Below are 14,231 nucleotides of genomic sequence, written 5' to 3' on the forward strand. Positions count from 1 at the left end.
TCAACACTTGCAAATTCTCAACAAGGACCTGTGCTGAGTTTCACACCACTGATTCTGTTGACTAAAATCATCTTCTTTTGATGAGTTGACATGAAATAATAGCATAATATATCAAGCAGTGGTGATGGTAGGTGCGGTAAGGAAACACAAATCAGGATTTGGGAAGAAGATGAGGAAGGAACACTAAAATTATTCAATTTGATTAGCAGAAACTTTGAAAATTTTAGCTGATGAAGTGTCTGAGCAAGTATATTGAACACAGGAAACATTGAACTCAGGAGCTATTGAACTCAGGAACACTGGAAATCTGTGGGAAGGCTTGTCATGGCTGTGAGCAGAGGCAAGAGGCCTTGCAAGAGGCCTTGTGATAGAACTTGGGTTTTTCAACTCAGACCATGTGGAAAGGCATTGTCAGCGGTTTTATTTCTCTAATATGCTTAATTGTTGATGATATGTAACCTTGGGCATATTTAGCAAGTAAGGGAGTTGATGTTGAATAGTCTTACCGTTAGGAAACAGGATGTGCAGCTGCAGACCTAGGATGTTTAGGAAGTTGTGGTTGGCAAGCGAGCTATGTTGGGAAGACAATACAGTAAATGTTGAAATGTTAAAATGCTGACCAGCGAAATCATTGTTGGTAAACTTGTGATGTAAGCCTTTGCATACTAACCAATGAAATTGCTGTAACTAAATGACATAATGCAAGCTGGAAGAATGCAAACAGTATATATATCCCAGTGTGTGCGCAATAAACTTTGATAGTCGCTTGATCACATTGATCGTCTCTGCATTGTCCGTGACTCCCACGTCTACAAGTGATGCCCGAACAGCGATCCTCAGATCGGTAACTCACAGAGCCAAGTTTGAAGGCCGACGGGAGAAGAGGGGGTGGAGAGCCAGTTGAAAGCAGCGCTGCCCCGGCGCTGGAGGAAGTCAGAGTGCTCTGCAAACTTTGGGAATCTCAGCCTGATCAGGTGAGCGGCCGGGGAGGAGATGGGGCACTCGCTATCCAAAGAGGAACAGGCAGTGGTGAAGCTCCTCCAACATATTCTCTCTAAGAGAGGCGTGCAATATGATAGTGCCACCTTACAAGGGCTGTTAAAATGGTCCCGTGATCATGGTTTTATCCCCACTGTGCAAGCCGCTTTCGAGATCCCCAAGTGGGAGCACATAGAACAATCACTGTGGGATGAGAGCAGTAAAGGGACAAGAGAGGCACGAAAACTCTCTACTCTATGGAGGCTGATGATAGAAACTTTAAAAGAAATGAAGTCTGAGTGAACGCGGTGGCGTCCGTACCTGTGGCCACCGCCCCCCCACCGACTCAGTCGGAATCAGGAGCGAGCGTAACCTCTATGGTGTTTGTGCCTCCTGCTATGCGTGGGGCTGCTCCCCAAAAGCCATCACAGCCGGCCGGAAAGAAAAAATTGCAACAGCAACCACACAGCACAGTCAAGGTGGAGGGAACGACCCCTTTCATCCCAGATCCACAGGAGGGAGGTCCTGAATCTGCAGTGGACCCAGGTCTGAGATCTCTGGAGTCAGAACTGGACTTGTTTCCTCCGACTCCGACTCTGATTCTGACCAATCGGTCTGTCCAGGCTGTCAACAAAGGATGGCTGGCCCGACAAACGAGCAGTTTCAACTAATCCTGAAGAAGCTGGAGGCTATTGAGACTGGGGGATGTTCTGAGCCACCCACTTTTGGGCCATCCGTTCCACCCTCAGTAAGCCTCTTGAGAAAGAAGGGACTTTGGGGGGGGAATCGGGGAAGGGATCGGGAGGTGGGAATAATCCGGTATATCGCTGGTGCAGGCTTATCACGGATGCAATTGTAGAGGGGGAATTTGCTGATATGGGTCCTCTTGCTTATCCCGTGTTTACCACCCAACAAGGGACAAAGGAGTGGGAGGCTCTTGATATAAAAGTAGTTATGGAGGCTCGGCAGGAAGTGACTACATATGGGTTGAAATCGTCTTATACTCAGTCTATAATTGTTCGCATATTTCCTGATTATATTTTAGCACCATATGATATTCACCTAATCACCCAAACGTTACTTCCTCTGCATTTGCAGCTTTGTTTTTTTTAATAGGTGGGATCAAACCTGCCAAAGGATTGTTAGTCAGCCTCTACAGCAAGGAGACCCATTGTTTGGGGTAACAGCTGATACCCTATTAGGAAAAGGTCAATATAACCATCCGCATGCACAGGCTAATCTGCCAACAGCTGTTCTAGCCGCATCTCAAGAGCAGGCATTGAAAGCTTGGTATGCCTTGCCTGATGACAAAACTGACCCTGGGTTTTGGTCTGTTAAGCAGGGACCTACAGAATCATATCAACAGTTTATTGATCGGCTGTTTGATGCCTTGAGAAAGAATCCTGATCTCAATGATGATATGAAAGGGAAAATGCTAGACATCATGGCCTTTGATGGGGCCAATGATCAGACGAAACAGATTCTAAGTAGTTTGCCGAGGGAGACGTCTGCTGCTCAATTGCTTGAAGCAGTAGAACTCATGGGACATAAGCAGAAAGCAGCATATATGACTGAGGCGATAGGTGCCGCTCTCCGACCACTTGTCCAGGGAAAAGGAAAGAGAATGGATAAAAGAAGTTATAATTGTGGAAAGTTGGGTCATATCCGAGCTCAATGTAGGGCGAGGCCACAACCGAACAACCGGGCGGTCAATCAAGCTGGATCTAAATGGTGTGTACAGTGCCAAAAGTCCACACATAACACGGCAGACTGTAAGGGTCCGGAAAACAGGAAATTGAGTGCTTACCCTCACGCTCAGACACAAATGCAGGGTGCTTGGACAGCCTCACCTCAGCCACAGCCAGCAGCGCCAGAGTGGACATGGCAACCACAATAGACGTTACGCTACTGGACACTCAGGTGTGCCTGGTTGATTCTGTGCTGTGGGGTCCGTTAGGACATGGATTAAGTGCATTGTTGATAGGGCGTTCCTCAGTGTCATGTCACAGAATTTTTGTAGTACCAGGATTAGTCGATGCAGATTTTTGTGGGAATATCAAAATTATGGTCTACACATTGCACCCTCCGGTGTCCGTCCCGAAGGGAGAAAAGATTGCACAATTAATACCGTTTGAAGCAAAGGTGCCATGTCAGGGTGAACGGGATCGGGGATCAGGAGGTTTCGGTTCTACAGGACAGCCTGAGGTCCTATTGGCAAAGGAAATTTCAAAAGGGAAACCCTCCGAGTCTGTCTGCTTGAGTCACCGTAACAGACAGTCGATCAAATTGATTGCTATTCTAGATACCGGAGCAGATGTCACGGTTATTCCAATTGGCCCTCTGAATGGCCCTTGACTCAAGCACCAGCCTCTATTATGGGGGTTGGAGGTTGCCAGCAGACTTGGACTAGTCAGGACCTAATCCGCTGCACCCTCTCAGATGGGGGCTCAGGCACAATCAAACCATACGTCTTGAATCTCCCTGTGGCACTGACAGGACGAGACATTTTGAGTCAATTGCATGCCAAATTAATCACATCACCTTTTTAGGTGCTGTCACGGAAGAGCAGCCCCCTATTCTGGAACTGACTTGGCTGACAGAGGGGCCAGTTTGGATAGATCAGTGGCCGTTTAGAGATGAACGACTGCAAAGGGTCCAGGAACTGGTGGACGAGCAATTGCAAGCAGGACACATAGTCCTGTCCACTAGTCCCTGGAACACCCCAATATTCACTATTCCTAAAAAAACAGGAAAATGGAGACTGTTGCATGACCTAAGGGCAGTCAGCACAGTTATGCAGGATATGGGTGCGCTGCAACCAGGGTTGCCTTCACCAGCTATGATCCCAGAGAATTGGAATCTGCTGATAATAGACTTGAAAGATTGTTTTTTCACTATAAAGCTCCACCCAGAGGATTGTGAGAAATTTGCTTTTACGGTACCTAGTGTCAACAAACAGGCCCCGGCAAAACAATGCCATTGGGTGGTTTTGCCACAAAGCATGAAAAATTCTCCGACTATTTGTCAGACATATGTGGCATGGGCATTGATTCCTTGCGTAGACAGTATCATGATTGTTTGATTTATCATTATATGGATGACATCTTGTTTGCAGCAAAAACTTTGCCAGATGACATTTTAACAACCGTCACCACAGTGTTAAAAGACAGAGGGTTGGGCATTGCAGCCGAAAAGGTCCAACGACAGGCTCCCTGGAATTATCTGGGATGGCAGATAGCTGAAAGCTCAGTCAAGCCCCAGAAAGTCATGATAACCAGTAAGATAGAAACTCTAAAGGATGTTCAGAAACTGATGGGAGATATTCAGTGGGTCCGTCTGATCTGTGGAATCCTTAACGATGATCTAGCACCATTAATGCCATTGTTAGGTCAATCAACAGAGGCCGACACCGTTTGGCGTTTATCTGATTTCCAAAGAAAAGCTTTGCAGGAGATTATAGACAAAATCAGTTTGGCAGTAGCCTCTCAGAGAATTCAGGAACTACTGATTCTGTTCTTTATTCTCAATTCTAGTTCACAGAATGTCCATCCATTTGGAATTATCGGCCAATTGACTGAAGGACAGCTGCGTATTTTAGAATGGGTTTTTCTCCTGTATCAACTGAAAAAGACTGTTGTGACATGCCTAAAATTATTTGCTCAATTGATCAAAGGGTCGCAACCGAGTTATTGATATTGCTGGTAAAGAACTAGCCAGCAGATTATATAGGAAACATCACTAACTCTTTTCCTCAGTCCCGACTATTGCCTCTGTTGAAATCTCGAGGTTTTGAACAATTTTCATTTAGGTCTGAAACACCAATAAAAGGATTGACTGTTTTCACCGATGCTGGACGAAAATTTCGGCGTGCTATAGTTACATGATACACTAACAATCAGCGACAATGACACCTAATTGATGGCAAAGCAGCTGATTCATTGCAGACTTTGGAACTAAAAGCAGTAGTTTGGACCTTTTTACATTGGTCCAACCAATGAATTAATATTGTTTCTAACTCTCTTTATATTGTGTGAATAGTCCAACATATAGAGCGATCTCTCATTCGCTCAGTTAGGAATTCGCTCTTGGTGTCCATATTGTTACAGTTACTCCAGGCTATCAATCAACAACATATACCATATTTCATTACTCATATTCAAAGTCACCAATTTTCTGAAGATCCAGCACAGGGGAACTTGCAGACAGATCAGTTAGTTGCAGTTCCTATATGGGCTGGACCTGCCCCAGGTTTATTTGAACAAGCATGTAAATCTCATGATTTTTTCCATCAATCAGCTAAAGTGTTAGCTCGTCAATTTAACCTATCTGTTTCTGACGTGCAGGGCATAGTGCAATCATGTCCTGCCTGCCAGAAATCGGGTCTAGGCTTAGGGCTGGAAGTCAACCCTCGTGGCCTTCTGGCCCTACAGCTCTGGCAGATGGATGTTACCCACATTTTAGAATTTGGTCGCCAAAAGTATGTTCATGTCTCTATTGGTACATTTTCTCTGGCAGTTTGGACAACAGCTCAAACCGGGGAATCTTCCAAACACGTAATTCGCCACTTACACATGACCTTTGCAACCCTGGGAGTGCCTTTAGCTATCAAGACGGACAATGGTCCTGCGTATACTTCTCGCAATTTTGCCCATTTTTGTGCCTTGTGGGGTATATGCCACTGTCGTGGTTTAAACTGATCCACACAGCTCATCCACTCCCCCCACCCCCCTGACCCTCCCGACTCCCGGAGGGATGGGGAGGAGAATCAGGAGAATGTAACTCAAACGGGTTGAAATATGAGCAGCCCAGTAACTAAGGTATAACACAAATCACTACTGCTACCACCAATGATAATATTGATAAGAGAAAATAACAAGAGAATATGATACCACCGCCGAACGAGTTCGACCCCCCTGAAGAGAGAGAGTGCCCTTCCGGGTAACTCCCAGTTACCTCCCTGGGCATGACGTGCTGTGGTATGGAATACCTCTTTGGCTAGCCTAGGTCAGGTGTCCTGTCTCTGCTTCCTCCCGGCCTCCCCTCGTCCCCAGCAGAGCATGAGACTCACAAAGTCCTCAGCCAGAATAAACATTACTTAGCAACAATTAAAAACAATCGGTGTTATCAGCTCTCTGCCCAGGCTGGAAGTCAAAACACAGAGCTTGCACCAGTTACTAAGAAGGAGCAAAACGGCTCCTGGTAAACCCAGGACAGCCACTCTACAGGACTTCCACATTCTCCCACAGACCAAGCTACTGTTGAACACACTCATGCAGTTTTGAAAACACTCTTGCAAAAACAAAAATGGGGAGACCCTGCTCCACCCGCAGACCGACTAGCAAAAGCTAATTATGTTATGAATTTTTTGCGGTTAACAGGAGACCATACGGAGCCACCTATTGTTGTTCATAACAGTGCCTTGTTGTCTGTGTGTTAAAACAACAGGTGCTCGAGTCATGTACAAGGAACTGAGTTCAGGTATGTGGAAAGGGCTGGTTGAAGTCATAAAGACTGGAAGAGGATATGTTTGTGTTTCCACAGACGCTGGCCCAATATGGGTTCCAAAGTCACTGGGTGAAGCCATATTGATCCGCGTCGGGATCTTGATGATGGCTGTCACAATCGCTGTGACATTGGATGATCCGCTCATTGATGCAGCAATGCAGCAACAGAATATGTGTGTAACATGGGCGAAAAGAACAAACACTTCTAGTTTTTGTATGTCCTTAATAGCCGTGTCTGATCTATTTTGCACTTGTTCAATTGGTATACCAGAAAAATTTGTGGGATATATAAGCAACATTTCATTAGCCAACCCAACCATTTTGCGACAGAAAGGAGAAAAGGCTAATGCCTCTGATTTCTGGTGTCACGGAAATCAGATGGCCTGCCAACAGCTCCAGGCTAACAAACAGGTTTGGTGTGGAGGTTGTGTCAATGATAATATCGCAAATCGGACATTGGCTTGGATGTCCGTTTTGTTGATTGAGCATTTGAATAAAACCTTACCGTGGGATCCACAGGAATTGTGATTAGCAGGGTCCATAAACGGAACTAAAGATGACTTGTGCTTTGGCTTCAGCGCTTCTGTAGTCGATGCCCCGATAGGTAGAGTGAGGTGTATGTTTTCAAGGATTGGCGTATTACGTAAGCCACTTGATGTGTGGACAGATGTGTCTGGATCAGGTATCTATGGGATACGGGATGCTTCCGACACCCAAGCATGGTGTGGGGGAGCTGTGGGATTAGAAGAGCATGGTCGACATGAACTCCTTCCAAACATGTTGTTAGCCTTGCCTAAAGGAGTCTTTGATTTGTGGCAATTGCACTTGGCAAGGTATTCCAAGATTTCCACTTGGGGGGCCATGTTATTTGGGAAGGCTTAGCCTCTTAGCACCTCCGGTGGAACTAGTCAGAACGCAGAATAGAACCCGAAGCAGACGCGCTTTAGACACTCTGTCAGCAGCCTGTAAGGATTCAGTAACTCTTAATAGGAAAAGCAGACAAATTGTTAGCTAGTATATTTTGCCCTGGCTGTGCAGCAGCAATTGCTAAAGCCAACTTGCAGAAACCGACATGCTGGGCTGCAAAGCAGGCTAACCTCACGTCTGATATTTTGACTGATTTGATGAAAGATGTTGATAGCAATCGTAAAGCTGTTTTGCAAAATCGCACCGCTATAGATTTTTTGTTATTAGCACATGGACATGGGTGTGATGATTTTGATGGAATGTGTTGTTTTAATTTGTCTGATCACTCAGAATCCATCCATGCAAGAATTCAGGAGTTGCAAAAGGATGTGAATAAGATACAGGTTGAGACAGGGTTAGACAAGTGGCTCAAGAATCTGGGAATTGTTGGTTAGCTTAAACCATTGATAATATAGTTTGTTTCAGTCGTTGTTAACACTTGTGGTGATCTTGTGCATGTGTTGTGGAGTATTTGCCTGTGGAAGAGCACTGGTTGCGAAGATGATGTCCAAGGTATGGCTGATCCAGTGGAGGGTACCAGTGAGAGGACTTCTCAGCACATTCATGGAAGACAATGGCTATATCTATGAATCAATCTATCTATGAACCGATATATGCACAGGCATATGAACTGGAGAAGGAAACAGAGATCTAAAACTGGATTGAATGCCTCTGCTCAAAAACAAGAAGGGGGAATAGTGGGAAGGCTTGTCATGGCTGTGAGCAGAGGCAAGAGGCCTTGCAAGAGGCCTTGTGGCAGAACTCAGGTTTTTCAACTCAGACCATGTGGAAAGGCATCGTCAGCAGTTTTATTTCTCTAATATGCTTAATTGTTGATGATATGTAACCTTGGGCATATTTAGCAAGTAAGGGAGTTGATGTTGAATAGTCTTACCGTTAGGAAACAGGATGTGCAGCTGCAGAGCTAGGATGTTTAGGAAGTTGTGGTTGGCAAGTGATAGGCTGAGGAAGTTGGGGCTGTTCAGCCTGGAGAAGAGAAGGCTGCGTGGAGACCTCATAGCAGCCTTCCAGTACCTGAAGGGGGCCTATAGGGATGCTGGGGAGGGTCTCTCTGTCAGGGACTGTAGTGACAGGACAAGGGGTGACAGGTTAAAACTTAAACAGGGGAAGTTTAGATTGGATATAAGGAGGAAATTCTTTCCTGTTAGGGTGGTGAGACACTGGAATGGGTTGCCCAGGGAAGCTGTGAATGCTCCATCCCTGGTGGTGTTCAAGGCCAGGTTGGATGAAGCCTTGTGTGGGATGGTTTAGTGTGAGGTGTCCCTGCCTATGGCAGGGGGGTTGGAACTAGACGATCTTGAGGTCCTTTCCAACCCTAACTATTCTATGATTCTATGAAGTGAGCTATGTTGGGAAGACAATATGGTAAATGTTGAAATGTTAAAAGCTGACCAGCGAAATCATTGTCGGTAAACTTGTGATGTAAGCCTTTGCATACTAACCAATGAAGTTGCTGTAACTAAATGACATAATGCAAACTGAAATAATGTAAACAGTATATATATCTCAGTGTGTGCGCAATAAACTTTGACAATCGCTTGATCACATTGATCGTCTCTGCGTTGTCCGTGACTCCTGCGTCTACAGTCTTCTGTGTTGACATGTTTACAGGGGCATTTTACATGGGGTTATGAAAGTTAACCAACTGTGTTGTTCTTGTGTGATGGAAATATTATAGGCACTATTAATTAGCGCTTTACACTGCAGAGCATGCTTAGTAAGTAAATAAATGTATGATGCCAGTAAAGCAATTTTCATGCAGATTAAAATTTGGTAACTGACAGGGAATATTATCCAAATCCAGCATTTTTATCAGGTCCTACAGGGATCTCTGTGCTTGTAGAGTGGATAGGAGTGATGACATTTCTTTTGGTAGCAATCCAGCTTGCTAACTGGCTTTGTAACCAAAGGGTGTTTAAAATGGGTATTTTAATATAGCAAAACTACAGGTAACATACAAAATTAGTGGTTGTACTTCACACACCAGTAGTTGTGAAAGCAACTTTGTTGTTGGAATGAAGATAGAGCTAAACATAACTTGCCCACACTTAGGGAGTGATGAAGATACAAGAATGCTTGGGCTTATGCACCCTTTGATGTTAGATAAGACAAAATGGCAGATATATTACACTTGCTTTTAATGTTTGTGATGTTTTTCATAGAACCGGGTTTCTGTCTGGAGCCCAAGTGTTGTTAAAGGCTGCTGATGAATTAGAAAACCTGCCTTACATCTAGGAACTGGTTTGTTCAAGATAACTTTAAGGGGTTAGCTTAAGGTCAACAAGCATCTTCATGATGCAAGAAGGTAATGGGACCCAACTGTTCCCATACACAGTAAAAATAAGGGGAAGGTGGATGTGAGAATCACTGTTGCCACCTGTTCACTTCTAAGCAGCCATTACTAGAGTGTCTGGGGAAGCCACCTTTACCACCTAGAACTGCAAATGTTTTTATTAGTAAGACAGAGTGAGCTTGGCTAAACATAGCTGAAAGGAAAAAACTAGTTCCTATCTCAATGATGTCCATAACTTTATGATATTGTTATTCTAAATAATTTCTTCCTCCTTATTTTATAGGGCACCAATGCCTCTGCTCTGGAAAAAGACATTGGCCCAGAGCAGTTTCCAATCAATGAACACTACTTTGGATTGGTCAATGTAAGTATGATTTTCATTAGGCAAACTGTATACACAGCTATGGCTCTGATGTTACTTAAATTTTTGTTTCTACTCCTATTTCTTTTCTTTTCTCTCCCAATCTCATTCTAAGGTAGGATTGCCTTTTCCTGAGAAAGTGCTGCTCATGGTTCAATTTAAGCAAAGTAGATTGCAAAACTGTATCAGATGTTTGAAGCTAGATACACCCCCAGAGAATCTGTCTCTGCTCTATGAATGTTTCCAGGGATTAGAATTTGCACTTCAATAAAGTTAAAAGTCTATTTTAGCCACAGAACGTGAGGGAGGAAGTGATGGAAGTGTGTACAAGCTTAGGTACAGCAGACTCTCTTATGGAGCCAGGAGCTTTTCTACCTGACTAAGGAGAGCATGACTGAGAAGGGTGTTTAATCACTTGTTTATTCTCATATAAATAAAAGAGATATAGTAATTCTTTCCATTGAAAACATTAGTCATTCTGCTACTGAGATTTAAGATAGAGCCCAGCAAGAATATATTAATATATGGAAAAAAGCTTAACAAGATCCACTACAATAAATAGATGTGGAAACTTACTTTGTATCCTAGCTAATTTAGAACACCATAGTTTTTTTCTGTGTAGTGTCAGGGGTGGGTATGGAAATATATTCCTACAGCTGCTGCCTGGCACAATGGCTGGTATGTGACAGGGGCACAGGAGCCAGAAGCTGAATGAAACAACTGGTTTTATTGTGATGCACAGGGATTAAGATTGTTTTTGATTTTACCTGGCAGTTTGGGAACACCTGCTACTGTAACTCCGTGCTGCAGGCACTGTATTTTTGCCGGCCGTTTCGGGAAAATGTATTATCATACAAGGCCCAACAGAAAAAGAAGGAAAATCTCTTGACGTGCCTGGCAGATCTTTTTCACAGTATTGCTACTCAGAAGAAGAAAGTTGGAGTTATTCCACCAAAGAAGTTCATATCAAGGCTACGAAAAGAGAATGGTAAGTGTAAAACTGGATTCCTCTTAGTCATTCATACGTTGATCAGGAGAGTATAAATAAATATCGGGCAATGTGATCAAACTAATCAGATGTTCAGGTTAAATTAATAAATTACTTTTATTACTTTCTGCGTTTAGATATTAATATTTTAGTATCTATGTACATGATACTCTGCTTGGAATAACCATATCAGGTCTCATAAGTTGCCAAAGGTGCATGAATCACTGACGTTTTCAGAGCACAGTGGGACAGACTGCACTGTACAGTGAGCTAGGGCTGGGGATAGGGCGATGCTCTGCTGTAAATTTTTAATTACCTCTTTGTGGTTATGGCACAGAGAAACAGTAAGGGCAGCTGGCGGCATAGAAACCGTGTAAACTAGGAGTGCTACAGGCACCACTAGTCCAAAACACCCTGCAGGACAGGTAACTATGTATGCAGGGGCGTTCAGTGAACTACATGTCAGCTGCTCCTCTTGTTCTCAGAAATGGGCACAGCCTTACTTTGTGAAGTACCAGGCCCTTTCTGAGCATTAGGTTGGCAACAGCATATGGCTGATCTTGTAGTTCTGTCTAAGCAATATGAGGAACATCTTGAAATAAGGAAGCCTGCCACACAACTCCATTTTGGCTTGGATTCATATCACTGTGGGTGGTATGCTTAGAAACAGAGGAGCTTCGAATGAAGAGACAAGGTACGAATCAAACACCTGGAAGAAATTGCTTCCCAGTGACAGGATATAAATGGGCAGACAGTTCATTCCAGAGCAAGCATTAGAAAGTGTGACAAAGTTAGCTCTGAATCATCTAGTGATAAATGCCCCCACACTGTTTAGGATTGCTTTTAGGGACTGGGTCTTTTGTTTTCCACTTTTTTAAAATTAGGACCAGACTCAGGGTGTATTAACGTGCTTATGTGTCCAGGCGAGACATCGCAAAGCCAAAGGATCTGTCCAGTATTTTCAGAGACAATCTACATGAGCTTTTTCAGGAGCAGGGGGATAAAAATACACATTTCCTTGAGCGACATGATCTAGTCCTTGGGTGACATGGTCTAGGGAAAGGTGTCCTTTTCCCATGGCAGGGTGGTTGGAACTTGGTGCTTTCCAACCCAAACCATTCTGTGATTCTATAATTCTATTTCTGGGAACACAGATTCTTTTTTCTTCTACATGGTGGGCAAACTGAGCCTTCACTGGAGAAATCTGTACTAAATCACCACTGAGATATTCTCTCTTCCTCCTGCAAGCATTTCTTACTGAAGAGAAGTCTCTGCTCATCTGACTTGCATGTGAAAAATGTGCTTGGCGAGGTGATGTTATTATGGCCATTTGTAGTGGGTTATCCTTGGCTTCCAGGTGCCCACAGAGCCTGTCTCTCACTCCTCTCCTTAGCCGGACAGGGGGAGAAAATAAGACGAAAAACTTTCTGTGTTGAGATAAAGGCAGTTTAATAATAATAATTAAGGGGTAAAAAGCAAAACCAAAGGAGATTTATTCACTACCTTGTATCAGCAAGTGATTTCCAGCCACTCCCTGGGGAGCAGGGCTTTGTTGTCCATAGGAGTCACTTCAGAACCCAAACATCTTAATAATGAATCTCCATCCCTTCCCTTCCCTCTTCTCTAAGCTTTTATTGCTGAACGTGAAGTCATAACATGGCATATCCCTTAGGTCAGTTTGGGTTAGCTGTCCTAGCTATTTTCCCTCCCAACCTCTTGCCTACCCTCGGCCTACCAGCCTTTGGAAACAGCCTTGATGCTGCATAAGCACTGCTCAGCAATAGCCAAAACATTGGAACATTGTCAACACCCTTCTAGCCACACAAAGCACAGCACTGTATGGGCTGCTATGAGGAAATGTAACTCCATCCCAACCAGACACAGTACACTAGTATGCGTCAGCATTCAATGTCTTGTTTCCCCTGCCACATGTCTTACTCTCCAAACTCTATGATGTTCCTAGGTGTCTGAGGGACTTGGAATGTACGAGTGGGAGTCAGGACCACCTTAAGTTAAGTGTCTAGTGTTAAGGAGTTACTGATTTAAGGAATTAATTTAGGAGACGTCACCCTCTTGCTTTTGTCATTGACTGTAGTGGGAGCCTACACAACCAATGCCAGAGCATAACCTTACAGTCAGCTAAAGTTTGGTGAGATGAAGCCTTCCCCAAAATAGCTTCACTGAAGCCAGCATGACTGCAGAAATGCTCTTCTTTGGCACAATTCTAAACACTTTGATGAGCAAAGGACATTGCTGGAGTGGGTCCAGAAAAGGGCAACAAAGCTGGTGAAGGGTCTGGAGGACAGGTCTTACCAGAATGGCTGAGGGCACTAGGGTTGTTTAGTCTGGAGAAGAGAAGGCTCAGGGGGGATCTTATAGCAATCAGCAGCTACCTGAAAGAGACTGTAGTGAGGTGGGGGTCAGTCTCTTCTCCCAGGTAACAAGAGATAAAACAAGAGGTAACAGACTCAAGCTGCACCAGGGGAGATTTAGTTTGGATATAGTTTAGTGGTGGTCTTGGCAGGCCTGGGGGATAGGTTCGACTTGATGATCTTAAAGGTCTTTTCCAACATGTTTGATTCTATGATTTTATGTATTTGGAAAGAAATAATGAATTTAGGTTGCTTTCTTGAAGGGAATGTTATACTTAACTTCAGAAATCTCTACTGTCTTCTTCACAGATCTCTTTGACAACTACATGCAGCAGGATGCACACGAGTTTTTAAATTACCTGCTCAACACCATCGCAGACATATTGCAGGAGGAGAAGAAACAGGAAAAGCAAAATGGGAAACTGAAAAATGGCAACATGAATGAAGCTGAAGAGAACAATAAGCAAGAACTCACCTGGGTGCATGAGATTTTTCAGGGAACACTGACTAACGAAACTAGATGTTTGAACTGTGAAACCGTAAGCATTGGGATAGATTTTTTTTGGTTGTTGCCCATTAATAGATAGATACATTTTATATATATAAATATATGAATCTTTTCAGACATCTGAGAATTGTGGATATTCCTGTAGACTTTACTTCTTGAAGTGAGTATATTCTTTTCTAAAAATTTACTTTTCTAAGCATTACTTGGCTAACCTATGCCAAGTCTTGCTGCCCTAATACA

The 14,231-nt window shown here is 43.8% G+C and overlaps 1 protein-coding gene across 3 annotated transcripts in view; it reads left to right on the forward strand.

Moving 5' to 3' along the window:
• USP46 (ubiquitin specific peptidase 46) overlaps positions 1 to 14,231 on the forward strand; it is a 42,856-nt gene that overhangs the window by 10,750 nt on the left and 17,875 nt on the right. Inside the window, exons 1-5 of one of the 3 annotated variants that reach the window (XM_065697378.1) lie at positions 771 to 974; positions 1,602 to 1,726; positions 10,046 to 10,126; positions 10,898 to 11,111; positions 13,793 to 14,022. In XM_065697378.1, the coding sequence (XP_065553450.1) occupies positions 1,616 to 1,726; positions 10,046 to 10,126; positions 10,898 to 11,111; positions 13,793 to 14,022 (636 nt within the window). In that variant the 5' untranslated portion in view covers positions 771 to 974; positions 1,602 to 1,615. Of the gene's footprint in view, positions 1 to 770; positions 1,727 to 10,045; positions 10,127 to 10,897; positions 11,112 to 13,792; positions 14,023 to 14,231 lie in introns of those variants that run through there. The other 2 variants (XM_065697368.1, XM_065697386.1) reach the window with 2 other exon arrangements.

Source organism: Lathamus discolor, chromosome 1 (assembly GCF_037157495.1).
Source record: "Lathamus discolor isolate bLatDis1 chromosome 1, bLatDis1.hap1, whole genome shotgun sequence".
Taxonomy (NCBI): Eukaryota; Metazoa; Chordata; class Aves; order Psittaciformes; family Psittacidae; genus Lathamus; species Lathamus discolor.